This window comes from Pseudonaja textilis, chromosome 10 (genome assembly GCF_049901715.1).
Source record: "Pseudonaja textilis isolate UNSWEBS1 chromosome 10, rPseTex1.2, whole genome shotgun sequence".
Lineage (NCBI taxonomy): Eukaryota > Metazoa > Chordata > Lepidosauria > Squamata > Elapidae > Pseudonaja > Pseudonaja textilis.
This window is the reverse complement of record NC_141999.1, coordinates 16,815,634-16,834,947: the sequence shown is the minus strand read 5'-3', so window position 1 is coordinate 16,834,947 and position 19,314 is coordinate 16,815,634. Positions and strand designations below refer to the sequence as shown.

Below are 19,314 nucleotides of genomic sequence, written 5' to 3'. Positions count from 1 at the left end.
TCTGTTCATCTGCTTATTTTCCTGTCTTCTCCAGCTTGAATTCTGGTGCTGTTTTTGATCCCATATCGGTTTCCCTGCAGATCTAATTGTTTTGTTAAAAGATGTCATATGGGTTTTATGGATTTTTTGAAAATATTTTGATAGTTGGACTATCAACTGAAAAGGTGGAATAAAAAAAAGGGACAAGCTAAACTTAATTTGGGTTGGAGGGTGAGATCTTTAGCCTTCTTTTCTGTTCCAAAACAAATACTCTTTTCTCCCCTTCCTCAAAAGGTCCCCTTTGTTCTTTGCACAAGGAAATATTCATTCCCATTTCTCTGAGACAAATGAGTTTGGATTCCATTGATCCATTTTTCATTAGACACATTGTATCTGGATAGAGTACACTGCAAATTATCACAATTTGTTTTGATCCAAAAATACACATTTATTTTAAATGCAATGTGAAATATACACCGAAACCATGGAAACAGCACACCGAATATAAAGTAGAGGCATCCCTACACATCATTGTTTGGCTATTCTGCAATCCCAGATATCTTCTAGGAAAAGGTTGGCCTGCTAAGGGCAGGCAGACGTCAAAAACCACTAGAGGTGATAATAAATAAAAAGCACCTTCAAAACCCTTTGACTGAATTCATCCTGAAGTGCCTGATAATGCTGGGCTTGAGCAATGCCTTGAGGGAGGGACCTTAAACCACCCAAGGTTCAACAAAGAGAGCACAGGAGGTGGTCATCGGTGAGAGACGCCCTGATCAAAGGAGTCACTTTCCAGCTGAGTGATCTGGAAATCCACAGCTCTGCAAGAAAATGAAACGTAAATGCATGCCATTTTCAGGGCCAGAGGGCACCAGAGCAACATAAAACATGAAGCCAGAGTTAATAGCAGAGAACAATGGCCTGCAGAATCCGATAGATAGAGTGGAACCACGGTTGAGAAGCAGGGAGCAATGCAACGGCACCCACAAGAAAGCAATGAACATTCCCACCCTGAGTTCTAGAGAAAAACCAACAAAGCTAAAGCAAGAGATACATGTACATTAGACAACTGCATATGTTGCACATGCTTTGCAAAATTTGTTCTGCTTTTCCAGAACAAGCAAGATGACAAACTTTACTGAATCTTTTAAAAATAAGCTGGCATTTAAAACTGTATTTTTAAATACTGTATTCTGGCACTCAGCGCATGCTTTCCATTTTATACAGGAGCCCTAGGAATTTGAATCTTAAACAGCACTACCAAAAAACCCAACTACAGTCAGATGATCAAGCTGAATTCTACACTCAGTCCTGTAAGATGTTTCTTGCAGCTTTTCCAGGACTAAATACACACCTTCCTGTCTATACCCAGAAAAGCACTTGAGAGGAATGGATAATGAACACTGTGTGTTACAATATTAGAAGGTCTTATCAAACTAAGGAGAGGCAGATTCAATTTAATGACTAAATAGTTGCTAGAAGCACCTCTGAAGAAGTCACCTTTGCAATGAGAGTGTCAAGCTGAGAGGGCTGACAAGCATTTGGTGAAGGCTACTTACCGAAGCTCGTTGCGCAATGATTCCCTCTGACCTCTCAACACTTGTAACAGAGGGTCATCTTCAAATTCCAAGCCATCTGAGTCTACACAAAAGAAAAATAGCATCTCTATTATTTAACCATTTCTTTTATTTCTGTTAAATTCCACCACTAATTGTCCCCATTAAAGCCAAGCCATATTTCTGTTCCTGTTGTATCCTTTAAGCCCATTCTTAGGATCTCTTTTTTTCACCCCCTCACAAATACACAGCTCTTCAACTGCTGCAGTCTTCATCTTGACTTCCTTCTCTCCCCTTCCCCCTTTCACTGTCCAGATCTCACAAACCTTTCTTAATTGAACTTGACCGGTGCCTTTGGCTCTGCTCCCATCTGCGCTGGATAGCAAGGGAACAAAACATGCTGAAAGGGTTCCTATTAAAATAACCATGCAGCAGCATCCAGCCACCACGATTGGAGCTTTCAACTGCTTCCTGCTTGGGTCAAGGCTATGCCAGCTAGTAATGCAGTCAGATGCAGAGCAAGCCAGGAAAACAAAACTTACGTGCTACAGCTACACAACATGACACACAGTTTGTTTGTATCATGCCTCTTTCGTGTGTTCGTCATCACATCTCCAACTAGATCCTTATTTCTTTCCAAGTATGATTAACTTAAGTTGTGGAGTTCAAATTAAATTCACCCTTTGCCCAAGAGAAGCACTGCAGAGGGATCACACTTTAGCCCCCATGCCCAGGGACAGCCAGCAAGGGGCTTATGATCTTCACCCACATCCAGTTTCATGAAAAAACTCAAGTGGGAAGAATAACTTTGCGCTTAGGTATACACAGCAAAATGCAGTGTAATCCCTCTTCTCGAAATTGCTGTTGTGATGGAGATCTCTGTGAGATTCAAGCCCCCTGTCCTGTCCCCGTGGATTCTACTACCTTCAGCCTCTTCCAGCAGTTGAGCAGCCATGTTCAGGAGTTGGGGATGGGAGGGAGGGGCAACATTCTTTGGAATAGACTCCTCTGGACCCAAAGTCCTTGAGCTTCTCTTTGGTTTGTCCCGGGGAAGAGCTGGAGATTCAGGTGGGGAGAAAAGCCTTTCAGCAACTACCTGGGCAAGAGAGAGAAAAGAGAGCCCGTTCAAACTGCCTTCTGTTCTCAGGACCTTAGTAAGAAAGTAGACATGAAAGAGGCTAAAGCCGACCTGCTTAGTGCTCTTATGAATCCTGTGCCTTTCTTTCAAAGATAAACAACAGTGTTTCTGTGGGATCAGGCCAAGAGACCAGCTAGACCAGTAACCAGTGCTCTTGTGTCGTACACTGGGTGAAATCTAATGAATTTAAGGTCCCAAGATTGGAGAAGAGGGGCAATAACATCTTTCGTTGGAACATAATCTTAAATCATTGTTCCCAAAAGAAAATCCAATGACATGGGACCTTTACAATTCAGTATTTAGTTGGCAATCCTGATGATCCCAGGAAGACACGGCTGTTTTAAAAACTTATATGTAGCACTTCAGGAAGGCCTGTATATTCCAAAACATCTTTTGAATCTGAAGCACTGCATCTCTATTTAGAAGGTGGCGCAGTGGTTAGAATGCTGCATTGCAGGCAAACTCTGCCCGCAACCAGGAGTTCGATCCTAACCGCCTCAAGGTTGACTCAGCCTTCCATCCTTCCAAGGTCGGTCAAATGAGGAGTCAAACTGTTGGAAGCAATTGGCTGATATTGTAAACCACACAGAGAGTGCTATGAAGAACTATGGGGGTGGTATATAAATCCAAACGCTATTGCTATTGCCACTGAACTGTTCTGTGATAACGATCAGGCAGGTGGGTGGATTAGGGATTGTACCTCCGATAGTACATGTTGAACTGAATGCTTGGTGGGGCTGCCTGTTGACTGTCTGGGGTCTGGAATGTGTTTTGCTTGACTCTGCTTGACTCTGCGTAGCCCTGGTCTTCTGCTGAGTTCCAGGTGCATTCCCTGGCCAGATGGAGCTGCCTGTTGAACATGACGTGAAGTTGTCTGGCCCAAAGACTCATTCACTTTTGCAGATCTTGAAGGAAAAGTTTCCAGGTAATCAGGGACATGATCTTTTTGTGGGGTTGGATCCTTCACAATTGGCTCATCTCTGCATTCAGGGCCTCCAGTTACCATTATCCCATTATTGGGGGGAAGGGTTTCAACACGCTGGCTAGAAGTGATTCCATTCCTCGGCATGCCTGCACAGGAGCAAGGATGGTACTGGCTCTGGGTATATTTCATATCTAGGTGGGGCTCAGAGGTTGACAACACTTTTTGGTCTATGTCCCTCTGAGGGGTTGGCTCAGTTGACTTCAGAACTTGTCTTTCCATCTGCAAGGAGGAATAAAAAATATTAGTTATCAGGAACCATAACACTATGTTCTTTCCCTTAACGGGGCATTCTGTATTTGCCCTGTCAATTTTCTTGACGTGCAACACAAGGCTAAATTCTGCTGGTGACTTTCAGATAAAACGTAACCTCAGCTGCTTGCTAAAACATTCATGAAAATAAAACATTCTTGGGCTGAAGAGTATATGTGGAGGTGGATGCATGTATGTGGTTTGCAGAAATAGGCATTTTATGAAAATGTTTCTTTTGCAAATGCTTGTACAGCAGTCAATTCAAAATCTTCAGTTCAGTGGAATGAAACAGTCACAAGAAAGAAAGCATCTCTTCATTGGATCATCTCAATTCCAAATCTACACTTATTCCACTAACGGATTTCAAATCCTTACTTTTCCAGAGGCGCAGGTTGGTTGGAAGCACGGATTCCTCCAAATTTCAGGAGACATTGCAGCAACGGCTTTGCTTGCTTCCTCCATCTTCCGCCTCAGGCGCCACTGGAATAGGATGTCATCTTCTGGTTTTAAAGGGTGGGCTATAGAAGTTGGAGTGGTATGATAAGGAAGAACTAAGCTTTCTGGAACACACACACACACAAAAAAGATATTGTTATGAATTGAAAGTCATCACTGCAAAAGAGCTATGCGAGTGGTTCATGAACATCTCATACAACTGTAGAATTAAAAGGGGCCAATGGATTCTTCTAGTCTAACAAAGTTCAGGGAAACCAAGCAAGAGAAATGGTTCTTCGTAATGAACTTCAGAGATGATAAATACACAGCCTCTATAGGTGGACTGTCCCACTGTTGTACAGATCTTATCATCAGGAATTTTTCCTTATATTTAAGCAAAATTGTGGTAACTGAAATTTGTGTCCTTTTATTTCTGCTCCTATTTTTATAGACATGGAATATGATTCTCGATCATCTTCCCTACAACTTCTCTTTATGCACCTGAATATGGCTATTATACCTCCCCTTGGGTTTGAACATGCCAAGTTCCTTCAGCCTATCTTGACCAGACATGTTATTAAGTCACTTCCGCCTTGTGAACGCTGCCTAACCTAGCAACATCTCCTGGAAAGGTGGACCCAGAATCAGATACAACTCTACAAGGTGTAGTTTCACCAGAGCCAAGTAGAAAGGAATAATTATTCTGAGATCTCAGATATGCTGTTTCTAACGCAGCCCAGAAATGCAATACCTCTTCCAGCAGCTGTTTCAAGTTCAACTTGTTATCAATGACCACATTCAAATTCTTCTCAGTTTAAAGGTTTCCAGGCCCTGAATCCCCCCATCTTTTATCTGCGTCCCCCATTTTTTTCTCCGTAACAGATTAATTTTCATAAATAAACTTACATAGATTATCTTTTCTGACTGAACAGGGGTTCTGCCATTCCCCTTTCACTCTCAGTAGCCATTTCTTTCACTTAGATCAAATTTATAAATACCGTACCGCTGGGGGAGGAAATCATTCTAGATCACAGATGTCTCCCTACCTTTGACCTGGTGTGCTGCAGAGTGCTGTAGAGCGTGTTGAGGCAAGTCTGGGGTGCTATTTGGGTTGGTGGACGTAGTAGTAGAATCAAGCCCTCCAGAGCTTACAGTCCTGAAACTACTCAGTGGTGAGATGCTATAAGCAGAAGACAGATTGAGAAAGGCATCTTATTAGAAAGGAAGTATAGTTCTTTTGGGGGGTGCGGGGGGAATATCAGTTGGCTGAGACCCCAAACAGAGGGACAGACCTGGGAAATGGCATTGGTCTATTGGGTGACGGACAAAATATATGTCAGTACCTTCTGCTTAGGACTCTAGCTGCTCTTTCCTGCAGGCTCACTGTCTCAGCGTCAAATGCAGAAGCAGCTTGCATTTCTCCCTGCAAAGAGCATATAAAGAAAGTGTAAAGAGGGAAAATGCTATGGGGGAAAGGATGCCAAGATTCTGCCAGATGGAGAAGAGTGGAATTTTCAACACCTCTAGAAATGCACACCAATGCAAAACATGTAAGTTTTGGGGGGGGGGAAAGATGAAGTCATTACTATGCAATGTGACCATGGAATATTTTTAAAGCAAGATTTCCCTCCTCTGGAAATTCAGAATTTCTCAAGTTTCTTGAGTCCTCAGTAAAAGAAAAGGAAGTGACTGGGGGGAATCAAACTCAAGAAATCTACTAACTGAGAAACACTGTAACACATCTTACATTTTTCTCTACCTAAAGCAGAGCAATTACTCCGAGTATGTACAGTATTTGACAAAGCCTATGCAGCCACATTTCATTAAATGACCTTCCTATGTATCTACTGCAATTCTGTTCTGGCCTCCCTTAAAAAAGCTCAGGGCCACTTAGATGGGCACATTCTGCAGCTTTCTCAGTTCTCTGGGCCCAAGATTACCCATGAGCTGGGAAACAGAAAAGAAAGAAGCCATCAGAGTTGTGTTACTTTCTGCCTCTTTGTCTAGGAGAATATCTTGTTACTCACCAAGGCAGTTTGAGTCAGGATAGGACTGAAAAGAGATGACCTCACTTCACATTGGCTGTTATCTGCAAAGAGACATCTCCATTAAGAGTGGAGGCTTTATATAACGCAATCATCTTTCTAAAGGAATAACTTTTCAAAATATTTTACATACAAGGACAAAACAGACCCCAAATCACAGGATGCTTCAATGGGTTAGGAAATTCTTGATATTTGCATCCGATGTATCTCCATGGAGCTGCAGAGTTCCCTCTGAACCACAGTTATCACCTACACGCCTTCCCAGCAAGTCTACAAAACCACTTGCAGGAAATGCTAGGGATGCACAAAACATTTAGGAACCAAGACCATTATCCAAGGCTTGGCCATTCTCAGGATCCCTTCACTATTGCTTTTATTTTTTTAAAAACCCTTATACCACATCCCTGATAGTTACAAAGCAGATGAAGACAATGCAATACTTGTTGTCCTCTTGACAAGGCTGTTCATTATCTCCACTTGCTAAGAATTGCTAACAATACTTCATGTCTCCCAACCGGGAACTGGCAAGTAGAGGCCGCCCAAGGATAACATGCCCGTGTGCCTATTGATATTGCCTATTGATGTAAATATGAGACATATTTACAAACTTCCAAATGAAAAGTTCTTCCAATCTATTGCCACCATCCCTATGCTTAATGCAACTTTATTTCCACAAGAGAACTCAGACTTTGCCTTGGTCTGATAAAAGCTCCGTGTCTCTAAGAACTATATTTACACATTGTGTTCCAGTCACAATGTGGTTGGTTATTTTGGCATAGAAAAGTGATATGAACTCAGCCACTGCACCAAATAAATCATGGTAAGATAAACAATGACTCAGTCCAATGCATGAACCTAGCCAAATTTCTATTCTTCTTTTAGATGTAAGTACCTGAAGATAGTGACGCTTCCTTCTTAGAGTTTTCTCCATCTGGGAGAAATGAGTGGCTAAGCCACCAGAACTCAGTTGAACCGCCACTAGATGCCACGCGCTCTTTACGATCAGTGGGCTTCCCGTAGCGAAACCTCTCAATGTACCTGCCAAAGGAAAGAAAAGGAAGTTTGACCAGTAGGCAATCATCATCTTCAAGTGGACCTGAAATCAGGACTCTAATGGGAAAAGGTCAATAGAAAAGCAACCAAGGCCATCATTCAATGTTCATCTACAAAGCCCATTCATGTGTTCCTTAGCTTCATCTGCCATTTCAAAGGTGACTCTTATAACCAGACTCACTTGGCAATAATGGATTCACTGTCTGAGGCAGAATCTGGGAGCTTTGGTGCATCCAGGGTCTCAGCCTTTGATGACTGCTGTGCTGGAAGATCCTTTTTTCCTTCTGGAGTCAGGGAGGAAGAGCTGCGTTCAGTTGAGGGCCATGACTCATTGAAGGGGCTTGTGGAATTCGACTTAGGGGGCCTCCCCTCATAGGAGCTGGAATCGGGCAGTAAATGTGGGTATGAAGCACTCAATGGTTCTGGCTCCTCAGAAAGAGCAGAGCAATCCCTACGCTGCAAACGAGACGGGCTCAGAACCTAAGAAGTTAAAAAATAAAGAAGACATGACCACCCTTGGCATGGACATCAGAGACCCAAACTTCAGAGATCAGTTTCGTTTCATGAGGCATTATACATCACAGATTCCTGTAAATGAAATCTTTAGCAATGTCAGCTATAGCTTTGTGCTTTCAGACATCTACTTTATCGTTATATTTCTGGAAAGAAGGCTAGATGACTGGCTCAAGAAGAAATTTGTGGCTGGGTTGATTTCAACCTGCTTTCTCTAGGAAAAGGCTATGCCCATCAGCTCTTCGAATGTCTAACTCCTGCAGGAAGGTGGCTATTCTGTTCCAGCCTTCAGATCAGAGAAAAAAAGGGAGAAAAGTCTGCATTGCTAAAAGCTAGATTCCCAATTCTTAATCATCCAATTCCATAAGGATGGATCACCGGAGATCCAAAAGAACAGTCTGCTTTCAGCTGCTGTTTGCTTTTCCTTAGGGACCACATGGCATGGCTTTATCCTCTTCTCACCGTCTGTTGCTTCTTCTGCCTCAACGGCTGGGCCTGGGAGGGATGATAATGGCTTCGAGAACTAGATGCCTCCAAAAAGGGGCTCCCAAGAGTGGAGAATATAGCTAGACTGTGAGTAAACAAGAAATGTCAATTAGAAAAGTGTCTACATTTATCACAACCATTGGGGGCGGGAAGAAACCTAACTTTTTGGAATATAGGAGAAAAAAGAATAGTGTGGACATGATAACATGGACCTTTGGGTGAAATTGAATTACATATTGCACAGATTGAAATGGCAGAACTGTGGGTGCACTAGACAAATGAAATTTAGAGGGCCCAGTGTTAAAAACGCACATATTTAGAAAACCAGATGAGAAGGATCTCTCTAAACCTTTCTCTAGGATGCATTATTAAATAGAGAGGGTTTATATATTGTTGTTTAGGTTTCTAAGAGCATTAAAATTTCCATTTTTAATCCCTAACTTTTGTTTCTTTCTCTGTTAACAGGAAAAACACTTAGCTTCTCCAAAGGAGACTAGACAATGTTGCCAAAAATAAATGTGTCAATGGCAGTGGTCACATCATAGTGTGCCACTCAGTGACAATCTCTGGGAAAGCTGAATGAGTGGATCCAAGCACATCTGTGCCCTGCTTTCATAAGGTTCTGTCTGGATTAGATGGATTGTGGATGAACTCCAACATATCTATAGCTGTACTTTACACACTACAGGAAATGAGGCTGCCAGAATGAAGTGATATAATTCAGAGTTGTTCCAGTCCTCGGTGCATTTAGCAACATGGCATACAGTGAAAGATTTAGAAATGTCTTCGCCTTGTTGTTTCCAATATATAAAAATTTTTAACAGCAGAAACCTGCAAAATTACATTTCTCTGGTATACCCAGAACTCTATTGCTTCAATCTGTGTACAGTAGTAGGATTTACAGAGAAGGCCATATTATAGTATCACTTCGTTTCTTAGATGCAGATAACTGAACTTGTTATACTTATTCTATTCATTTTTGCCACAATATTCCAAGACAAAAAGTAGGTGCCCACTCTTGTACCTAGAATCCATTATTCTCCACCACGATGTTTGCAGAGAGCTGGTTTAAATCATGCTGGAAATATATTTGCCTGCTCTCCCCATGAAAATGATGTCAGGTATTCCAAAGTGTGTTCTATGAATAAACAAACAGAACAGGATCCATAAATAATACTTTTAAGGCATCAGACAATTTAATTATTTTGCCTAGTTTTGGCTTTTGTGAATTATCAATTTCTCTTTGGTTAGGTTTTGGTAAAGATGATAAAGAAGATGCTTAATACAAAGATGCAGACTCTTTTGTTTTGCTAAGAACCATCGACGTTAGAGGAAATGACACATTTTTTAAAAAAAAATATTTTTCTTTGAAGATGCCAATGATGGCAACACAGTACCCGTTCGTCCTGCACTTTTTATGAGAGCAAGGCTGACCCAGGTCTTGCAGTCTCTCCTGCAGGATTCTTACCATTGTTATAAGGGGGGAAAAGACAATATAAATGCTATAAAGTTTCTGCTTTCAGTGCTCTCTCCAAACCACCATCTCGGCCCCATCTTGATCATCAGGCTTCTGTATTGTGTTCGTCTGTGAGTCAGACTTTCACAGCCATTTCAGTATGTGTATATATATATATATATATATATATATGGATCTTTGATTATTCGGGTTTTCTCCCACGTAAGAGTGGAAGTATCTAGGTAACGTTTCGATGAAGTCTCATTCATCATCTTCAGGCTAGTGTCTTCAGCTCTGTGCTTCAGAGTGAGAAGAGTGAGAAGCTCAGAATGAGAAGCACAGAGCCGAAGACACTAGCCTGAAGATGATGAATGAGACTTCATTGAAACGTTGCCTAGATACTTCCAATCTTACACAGGAGAAAACCCGAATAACCAAAAATCCACATACAAATACCCGCGAGAACCTCAGAAAACAAATATATATATATATACACACACATACACACACACATGCTCTTCAGATCAAACCCCATAATTTAAAGAATACATATGAATGGATTAAAAGCTAACCTAAATAAATTGTAAAGCACAGATGATGAAGTCATATATCAAAGAAGCCTCAACATGACTATTTATGGCTTAGCATTATACATGTCCATGACCACTTATTCATCAAACTCTGTTTAAAATACCAACTTACAATGTGTGAAATCAGTAAAAGAAAATGCCAAGACACAAGACCTTCGATCCTTAGAAATGGGGTACGGTGTGGGGTGGGAGACTTAAGTAAACAGAAACACTCCATGTATTGCAAATTAATAATCCTTTCAAAGCCAACCTTTAAATTATGCCAGCACAAATATCCCAAGGCTACAAATTTGCTAAGCCGCAAATGATGCAGCAGTCTTGTTCAAATTAAGGACATTTGATAGGTTTGCCCCATGAGAAGCTTCCTAGGAATCTCACCATCCTACCATCCTGAATCCCAATATGCAATTATGCATAGTGGTGTCTGTTTTGTCTTATTGGTTAACAGCTGCTTACTGACTTGACTATTAGGTCATGACTAAACTTTATTAAATTCATTGTAATTACTGTGCCATTCTCATTTGTACCATACCTTGGTGAAAGCACTTAATAAATTATTTATTGTTCACAGCCTGTAAATATAGGTGGCTGTAAGTGGAATAAATAAACAGAAAATAAACAGAAAATCAGCCCTAGAGCCTGGTCCATGGAGTCACTGAGAATCGACACAATTGAGCAGACACCATCATCAGGGGGCAAAAGATATAAGCCATGTTGGGGGCATTTTGCTTTCAAGCTCCCCCAGCCTTGGAAAAATGTTAAATACCCCCTCCAGAGCTGCCATGCTTTGAAGCCCACTCTGTGCTCCGGAGCTGCACATGAGTATTCAGCATGCAGGTCAACCACAGTTGTCCAGAGACCGATCCACATTCAAAGGAATTTGCTTGTTAGCTCAACCCATACTTGAAATCCAATGCAGTTCCAAAACTATTGGAATCCCAGCTTGTTCCCATCAGCTGTCTTGCTGCTCAACAGTCTTTCCGGTTTCTAACTTCCCTGAGCTTCCAAGCAAGGAATTCTTTGCAGCCACCTCTTGGGCAGTTAGGAAGGAAATTTCCATGGTGCTATGCCGCCCCCCTCATATGCGGTTGCCAAGGCAACAGGCTTTTGTCCTTTTTTTTTTTTCCATCTTCCATGAATGCACCTCATTCACTGACCCTACTATAGCCCAGCACAGTGAACAGCATGATGCAACGAACAGCACAGAATCCTGTGCTCATACAGAGAAACTGTATGAGTCCAAGTGATCAAAGGTGGCGTAGTTCCTAGTCTAGCATCCCAATGTGGTTTTCTTAACCCAGCTCCAATGCTGGTCCTAGAGACGGAAAGCCAGCAGCTTTTGACAGAGTAAGGCAAGCCACGGCTTTGCTAGTCAGGATCCCTAATATGGCTTAAGAATCGTGAGGGATGAGAATGGTCCAGAGTGAGGGCAGGAAATATTCCCCTCAAGGCTCAGAGGAGTAGGCTGTCCTGTTGACTGCAGACAGGAAGTTGTATTGCAAGAATTAATGGCAGTGGCATGCCAGTAGATAAACAGTGGTTCCCAATTACCCATACTGCATACCGACAGGAAATCTTAGCTTATACAATCTCAGCATGGAAGAGAGGAATTCCCTTCCTAATGAAGCTACCAGCAGGATCCAGTTCTTTCCTACCAAATCTTTATGCACCAACTGTTCCAAGATGGCTGATCACAGCAGTTGACTTTTGCTGATTAGAAGGTTGTTTCTTGCATCTGACACTATAGCAGCCTGTGATTGTAGGGGTGGGTAGAAATTGCCTTCTGTATAGGAAACCAAGCCATGCTGGAGCAATTATTAGATCCTTTGGACTGATTTGTGCCTCTGATGATACATCCTGCCTCACACCTACCTGTCTCCCCTTGGAGGAAAGAGTAAAAGGGCTGCCCAGCAATGCCTTTGTTCTCTACTTTCTCTCTACATGTTTAGCAGAAGACAAGCAAGCTTTAAGCTACTTAATTCAATTAGAATAGAGCTGGAAAGGGCCTTGGAAGTCTTCTAATCCAACCCCCTGCTCAAGCAAGAGACCCTATACCAAGGTCCTTCAAACTTGGCAAGTTTAAGACTTGTGGACTTCAACTCCCAGAATTCCTGAGCTAACGTGACTGGAGGAGAATTCTGGGAGTTGAAGTCCACAAGTCTTAAAGCTCTCAAGTTTGAAGACCTCTGTCTTATACCATTTCAGGAAAGTGTCTCTCCAGTCTCTTCTTGAAAACCTCCAGTGATGAAGCAAACCACAACTTCTAAAGGCAAGCTGTTCCACTAGTTAATTGTCCTCACTGTTAGGAAGTTTCTCCTTATTCCTTGCTAGATAAAGGCATTGCCTGTTTTCTCCCAACTTAGAGGACAGAGGAACACAAATCCTTCTAAGCTCCTAAAGGTCTCTGGAGAAATGCAATTGGATTTTCAATACGTTCTCCGTACGATTTTTTTAAAAAATGTGCCAGACATGTGAATTCAGCAAGATTAACATCCGTGAAGACAGCAGAAATTACACAATTCCCCAGCTACAAACTCCTCCAAGATCACTCTACAAAACACACACATTTTCTTGCATCATTTCTGCCACTGCTACTGTTTAGTGCCAATTCTTGTCTGGATCAAATACTGATGAACGAACCAGGCACAAGGGCATCTGCACAGTGCTAATGCACATCAAAGCTGGAGAATAAAAGCAAGTACAATATTAAACACAGCATGAGTGCAGGAATTCCCATAGGCTTTTCAATGTGAAAAAAGCAGAGCTGATACGTATGACATATTCTTTGAAAAACAGGCCACTGACCTGCCCACTCCAACTCTGGAAGATGGAAATGGAAAATTCATCATTTGCACAGGCAATACTGGCATTGCAGTCTCAGGCTTGATGAACTAAGGGTGGCAGCCTCACTTCCTTTCCAAACCTATCACTCATCTTGTATTTCTTGAGAGCTGCCTATTATTTTTACCCAATTGACAGAATTGTAGAAAAACATGGACCTTGTCATGTGTTGCTAAAGACTTTGGACTGCCTCACTTTTTTTACGCTGGGTTTCAAAGTGGTGTCTTTAGGTTGGCAGGTTTAAAGAATTCCTCTGTGCCTTGGCACTCAAAGCAGACTGGCTTTGCATTTTAATATGGTGGCACAAAGAGGAAAAACTCTTCAATCCAAATGGGACTTAAAGTAATAGCTTGTGGTTTATTTCATGGCACCTGCTCAGGCTAAAACAACCCTTCCCTTGACATGGTCATCTGTTTTGTTGCTTTGTTTTTTGGCTTCTCCTTTTTGGTGCCAGAAATTCCAATTATCAGCATTTATGGAACAGAAAAAAATCCTTTGGTCTGATTTCTCCTCGTGTGATCATTCTAGTTCTAGGAAGTAAATGCTTATAAACACAGCAGTACACTCTATTCAAACCAGTAGCCAAATTCAATACTCCATTGTGTGAAATCCAATCTACACCAATCTTTTCCTTAAATTAATCATATTTAACCATAGTGATAAGATATGGAATATCCTGCTTAGGCAGGGTGGGGCGGATTGGATTAGATGACCTACAAGGTCCATTCCAACTCTGATTATCTGTATCTGTATCTTCCAGATTAACTATCCTACTGTCACTTTATGCAAGACCTAGGTAATAACTTGCTTTTTAAGTTCTCTGTAAGGATCATTGTTCCTCTTAACCAGACAATTACTTTTTGTGTTCATTTCTAGTGGTTACATTAATTGGTTGCAGATTTAGGGAAGGTTACCCAAGCATTTTATTCCTGAAACACCTCCATAGTTGTATCATGAGCTGCATTATGAGTATTTAAATGTTTTAGTCCTTACACATCAGCACAAGTTATAATCACCTAACAGCAACATGAAATTATGTTAAACAAATTAGGGAAAGAGGAACCATTATGTTTATAAACATACAAGTATAAAAAGTCATTTTCAAAAAAAAAAATAGTGCTATCAGAATTTTAAAATTCCCTTGACAATTAAATGTATGAGTAGCACTGAATCTGCTTGAATTTTTCAATTTTATAGACAAGCTTAATTAATCAAGGAGATGTTATGCTGCTTTCTTCCACTTGAAAGCCAAATGGTTACTTGGATGCTTCAAAGACATGCAAGCTGGATTTCCATTTCAATAAACCCAAGACTTGTTTATTATAGTCCAAAGTATTCATCCTAATAAATTAGCATTAATGATGCAGCAGATACAAAAGCAGTTATATAAGACATCATATAAAATCTAAATCCACTAGGCTCATTTAAAGCTGTTATATTGATGAAAGAGGCATTTGTGTATTTCCCGAAATGATGAGACAAATTGAGAAGGGGGGGACTAAGCCCAGCCTAGCAAGTAAAGTCTCAAAAGTACTCTTCTTGGGTCATATATTTGTAAATTAAATAGCCTGGGTTGGGGGGGGGAATAACTCCAATTTACCAGTAGAATATGACTACAGTACTTCCAAGATGGCTTCAATTAGCAATTTGTACTAAGAAATACAGCCTCTGAGTTTCCACTTCATCTACCTGACCTTTTAAAAGGCCAAATGTCCAAAAAGGTTCAGAATTATTACTAAATGTCCAAGTGACAGCTGTCTGAATGCAAAATTGAACTACTGTTGCAAAAAGATAAGCTTGAAGACAGTTGTCATATGCAGGCCCATTGGAATATAAACAACATTGTAATTAGCACAGTGTGATTTCAGAGCATCTGCAAGGGGAGGCAAAGAGCAAGACATCCCATGCATATACTGCATGACATTTGAGCCATGATGGGAATGAAACAAACTTTATATAATTTGTATTATGCATGTAACATCAGAATACCTTCTACTGGATATCCAGTTCAGAGATTATCTCTAGTCCAAGCTAATCTCCAAAGCAACTGAACCCTGCATTACTTGCATGTATAAATACAGGTAGTCCTCGACGTACAAGTTTGTTTAGCGACCGTTCAAAGTTACAACAGCACTGAAAAATGTGACTTATGACCATTTTTCAGAGTTATGACCTTTGCAGCATCCCCACCGTCACGTCATCAAAACTGGTTTGTATTTATGACCATTACTGTGTCCGGGGTCATGTAATCCCCTTTTGCAACCTTCCAACAAGCAAAGTCAATGGGGAAGCCAGATGTACTTTAACAACTGGGTTACTAATGTATCAACATATCAAGAAAAGCAACTACCTGTCCTAAATCTATCTGCTGACAGCTGGCTGCAATGACTCGTACTTTTTCACCTTTGTCTAGTGAGGAATCTCATTGAAAGAAGGTTGCTCTGCTCACTTCTGTAGGCATCTAGACCAGTAGTGGGATTCAAATTTTTTTACTATAGGTTCTGTGGGCGTGGCTTAGTGGGCATGGCATTGCTTGGTGGGCGTGGCAGGGGAAGGTTACTGCAAAATTCCCATTCCCTCCCCACCCCACTAACCTGCTTTCCAGCTCCGTTCTCCTGTGCAGGGCAACCAAAGGAGATCCAGCCAATCAGCTGGGACTCCATAGGAGACAGAGAATAGATGGGGGCAGGGGCAGTCAGAGGTGGTATTTGCCAGTTCTCCTAACTACTCAAAATTTCCTCTTCCAGTTCTCCAGAACTGGTCAGGACCTGCTGAATACCACCTCTGATCTAGACCTGGGAGTTGTGCCTCCTTCCTCTGACTGCACCAGCTGAATAGGAGACGCCTGTGGCTGGTCAGCCTCAATTGAATCCTGGCTTGCTGATCCAAAGGCTGACCATTCTGAAGCAACAGATTCAAGATCAGAGGCAGATTCTGAATCATGGCTCATGCATATTTCCTGCCCAGCCAAGTCCTGAAGCAAGGCTCAAGTCCCTTTAATGGGGTTTATTCTCTGGATAAAACCTAACCAAATTCAACCTTAAGCAGGCAGGATTATAATGATGTTTTTATCCCACCTTTTTTATGTGTAACTCGTGATACTGAACAAACCTACATGGAGCCACTTTGGTCTAGTGTAGGCATGTCCAACCTGCAGCCCACTGTAGCCCTGGACAGCTAGTAATGCAGCTCCACAATAACAGAGTTGGAAGTGACCTTGGAGGTCTTCTAGTCCAACCCCTGCTCAAGCAGGAAACTTAATTTAAAAAATAAATGAAGTTTGTTGTTTATATACATTATTATATATGTTATATGCAGCCCGAAACAATTCCTCTTCACTCGATGCAGCCCAGACAAGCAAAAAGGTTAGACAACCATGGTCTAGTCTAGTGATTAAGGCACCAGGTTAGGAACCCAGGGTGTTGAGTTCGAGTCCCACTTAAGGCATGACAGTGATTCTTTCAATACAACTCCCCTCACAAAGCTGTTGTTGGGGGCGCGGGGGGGAATAGGAGAGGGAAGGAGTATTAGACATGCTCTTGGCCTCGAGTGGTTTAAAGTCAGGATAAAAAATAAATATTCCTGCCGCCCATTTTTTTCCCCACAACAATGGTCGTATTCCCGCAGCTTCCCTCAACTCGGGAACTTCCCAAGCCATCATTCCCAGGCGGATGGGGAGCATAGGAAGTGTCGTCCTTCCTGCCCAGGAAAGGGTTTACGAGCCACCCCAGATTCGGTGCAGTAACACCGCCGTCGGGGGTAACTCCCCAGCCCTTCTCGCCTCAGACTCAAATCCCCACAACTCTCACCCTCGACAACCCCCCAAGTTCTTCCCGCTCACCACAGGATAAACTTACCGCCTTTACGGTCGCTTAGCAACGGGAGGGGGGAAAGGCGGTCCCTGCGCGCAAAGGATGTAGGGTAAAACAGCGCCTCCCTTTCCCCAGCCCCGGCCATGACAGAGCAGGTTCCACGACTACAATTCCCAGAAAGGATTGCGTGCCGTGCGCCGCCTTCAAAGGAAGGCGTACAAACTACACGTCCCGCCATGCTCTGGGCCAGCCTTTTAAAAAGCTGCGAGTTTAACTCAGGAAATATAGTATGGGAATACAGATCGAAGCAGTTATTATTAAAGTGAATAAAATCGATGCAAAGAACCGCATGTTTTCAGCAGGGCTGAGCAATTCTACAAAACTACACGGGCATTCCAGATCCAACCTGTGCAACCTCATCGGGTTTTGGGTTTTTAAAAAAAAACGTTCAGAGGCTGCAAAATGTCAAGAGATTGCAAGTGACTGCTAGTCATATTTTTTTGCAAACATATTTTAGCAGGGGTCCCCAAACTTGGCGTCTTGAAGACTTGTGGACTTCAACACCCAGAATTCCCCAGCCAGCTTTCAAGACGCCAAGTTTGGAGACTTCTGTACTACAGTCCTTGTTGGTTACCAATCTTGTGTTGATGTTTTTACCTTGGCACCACTTGTGTGGTGAGAGGGACCAGAAGGAAAACTTGACCTGAGTTGAGCTGAGATCTAAGCGAGCAAAATCCACCAGACGTTTTAGTGCAGAAGCTGTATCTTGACGTCTTCCGGGAGACTTTCGGTTAAAAAAGAAAAAAGGAAAGTTTTTTCAATCAGCTGCAAGACAGAGACTGAGAAGAGAGGGACTTTTGCGAATGGAAACAGCGCCTCTTGTGCAAGGATGATGCTATGGGAGCTAAAAAATGGGAGCTAAAGTCTGGTTTTTTTTTCTTTTTAAGGAAATTGTCCCTTCCCCCTCCAGGTATCGATGTCGTGGTGCTGAATCGAAGCTTTGAAGAAGTTGTTCATCCTGGTAGTTTTAAAAATACACAAAGCCCAATCTCTAGTGGCACTCTGAAGGGTTCCCAAATCCCAATGCAATATGACCAGCAGAGATTATACTACCTGAGACTTCTCAGGAAACAACAACTGAATCAAAAACTGCTGGTGACTTTCTACCGCAGCACCATAGAGAGTATCTTCACTTACTGCACCTCTGTATGGCTTGCCAATTGCACAGGGGCAGATAGGAAAGCACTCCAGAGGGTTAACGTCATTGCCCAGAGGATCATGGGTTGCCCTCTCCCCGCTTTGGAAGAGCTTTATAGCTCCCGCTGCCTTAAGAAAGTTCCAAACATTCTCAAAAATCCATCTCATCCTGGGAACCCCTTTTTTTTAAAAAAAACTATTACCACCTGGCAGGTGGTACAGGACAATAAAAACATGGACAAATAGGCTGAAAAACAGCTTCCATCCCAGGGCAGTAACTCTTTTGAATTCTGCTATATAATGCAGTGTTGATGCTGTCGGGGGTTTTCGGTTCAGTGTGTGGAGGGCGAAGGGTGTGTGTTTGTGTTTTATTTTCAATGTGCACTGAAGATGGTGTTTGATTTTGTTATATGAGGTGCAATGACAATAAACTAAACTAAACTAAACTAAACCAACTTCTGCAAGAGTTTGATTCAGCACCACGCTACCAGAGGAAAAGTGGGGTGGAGAGAATCTAAGGGGCTGCTTGTCTATGAAGACATCCAGGCCATGGTTGTCCCAAAGGTGCTTTTTTCAAGAGGCAACTAGACTTTCTGATTTTTTTTCTTTGAAGACATTTTGCTTCTCGGCCAAGAAACTTCTTCAGCTCTGACTGGAAAGCTTCTTCAAGTCAGAGTTGAAGAAGCTTCTTGAATGAGAAGCGAAATGTCTTCAAAGAAAAAACAGGAAGTCCAGTTGCCTCTTGAAAAAAAAGCACCTTTGGGACTAAGGGGCTGCCACAAAGAAGATGGGCTTAACCGATTCTCCAAAGAACTAGAACGGTGGACAAGAAGCAATGGGTGGAAACTAACCAAGGAGAGAAGGAACTTAGAACTAAGGGGAAATTTCTTGACAGTGAGACCAATTAATCAGTGGAACGACTTGCCTCCAGAAGTTGTAAATGCTCCAACATTGGAGGTTTTTAAGAAGAGTTTGGACA

General features: G+C 42.1%; 1 protein-coding gene across 3 annotated transcripts; it reads right to left on the bottom strand.

Annotated features, from left to right (window-relative positions):
* Positions 1-413: 413 nt before the first annotated feature.
* Positions 414-17,921, bottom strand: PROSER3 (proline and serine rich 3). 3 transcript variants are annotated; one of them, XM_087939887.1, is made up of 13 exons: positions 17,796-17,921; positions 9,464-9,577; positions 8,416-8,524; positions 7,622-7,920; positions 7,280-7,425; positions 6,370-6,431; positions 5,686-5,765; positions 5,389-5,522; positions 4,283-4,467; positions 3,374-3,877; positions 2,460-2,631; positions 1,539-1,620; positions 414-800 (listed from the first exon to the last, which is right to left on the bottom strand). In XM_087939887.1, exons 2-13 carry the CDS (start codon positions 9,472-9,474, stop codon positions 734-736), a joined length of 1,851 nt encoding a protein of 616 aa, XP_087796013.1. In that variant the 5' UTR covers positions 9,475-9,577; positions 17,796-17,921; the 3' UTR covers positions 414-733. The 3 variants fall into 3 exon arrangements, with proteins under 3 accessions (XP_087796013.1, XP_087796012.1, XP_087796014.1); XM_087939886.1 differs by lacking the exon at positions 17,796-17,921 and adding an exon at positions 17,184-17,319; XM_087939888.1 differs by lacking the exon at positions 17,796-17,921 and adding an exon at positions 17,184-17,272 and having other exon boundaries at positions 8,332-8,524.
* Positions 17,922-19,314: the final 1,393 nt, after the last annotated feature.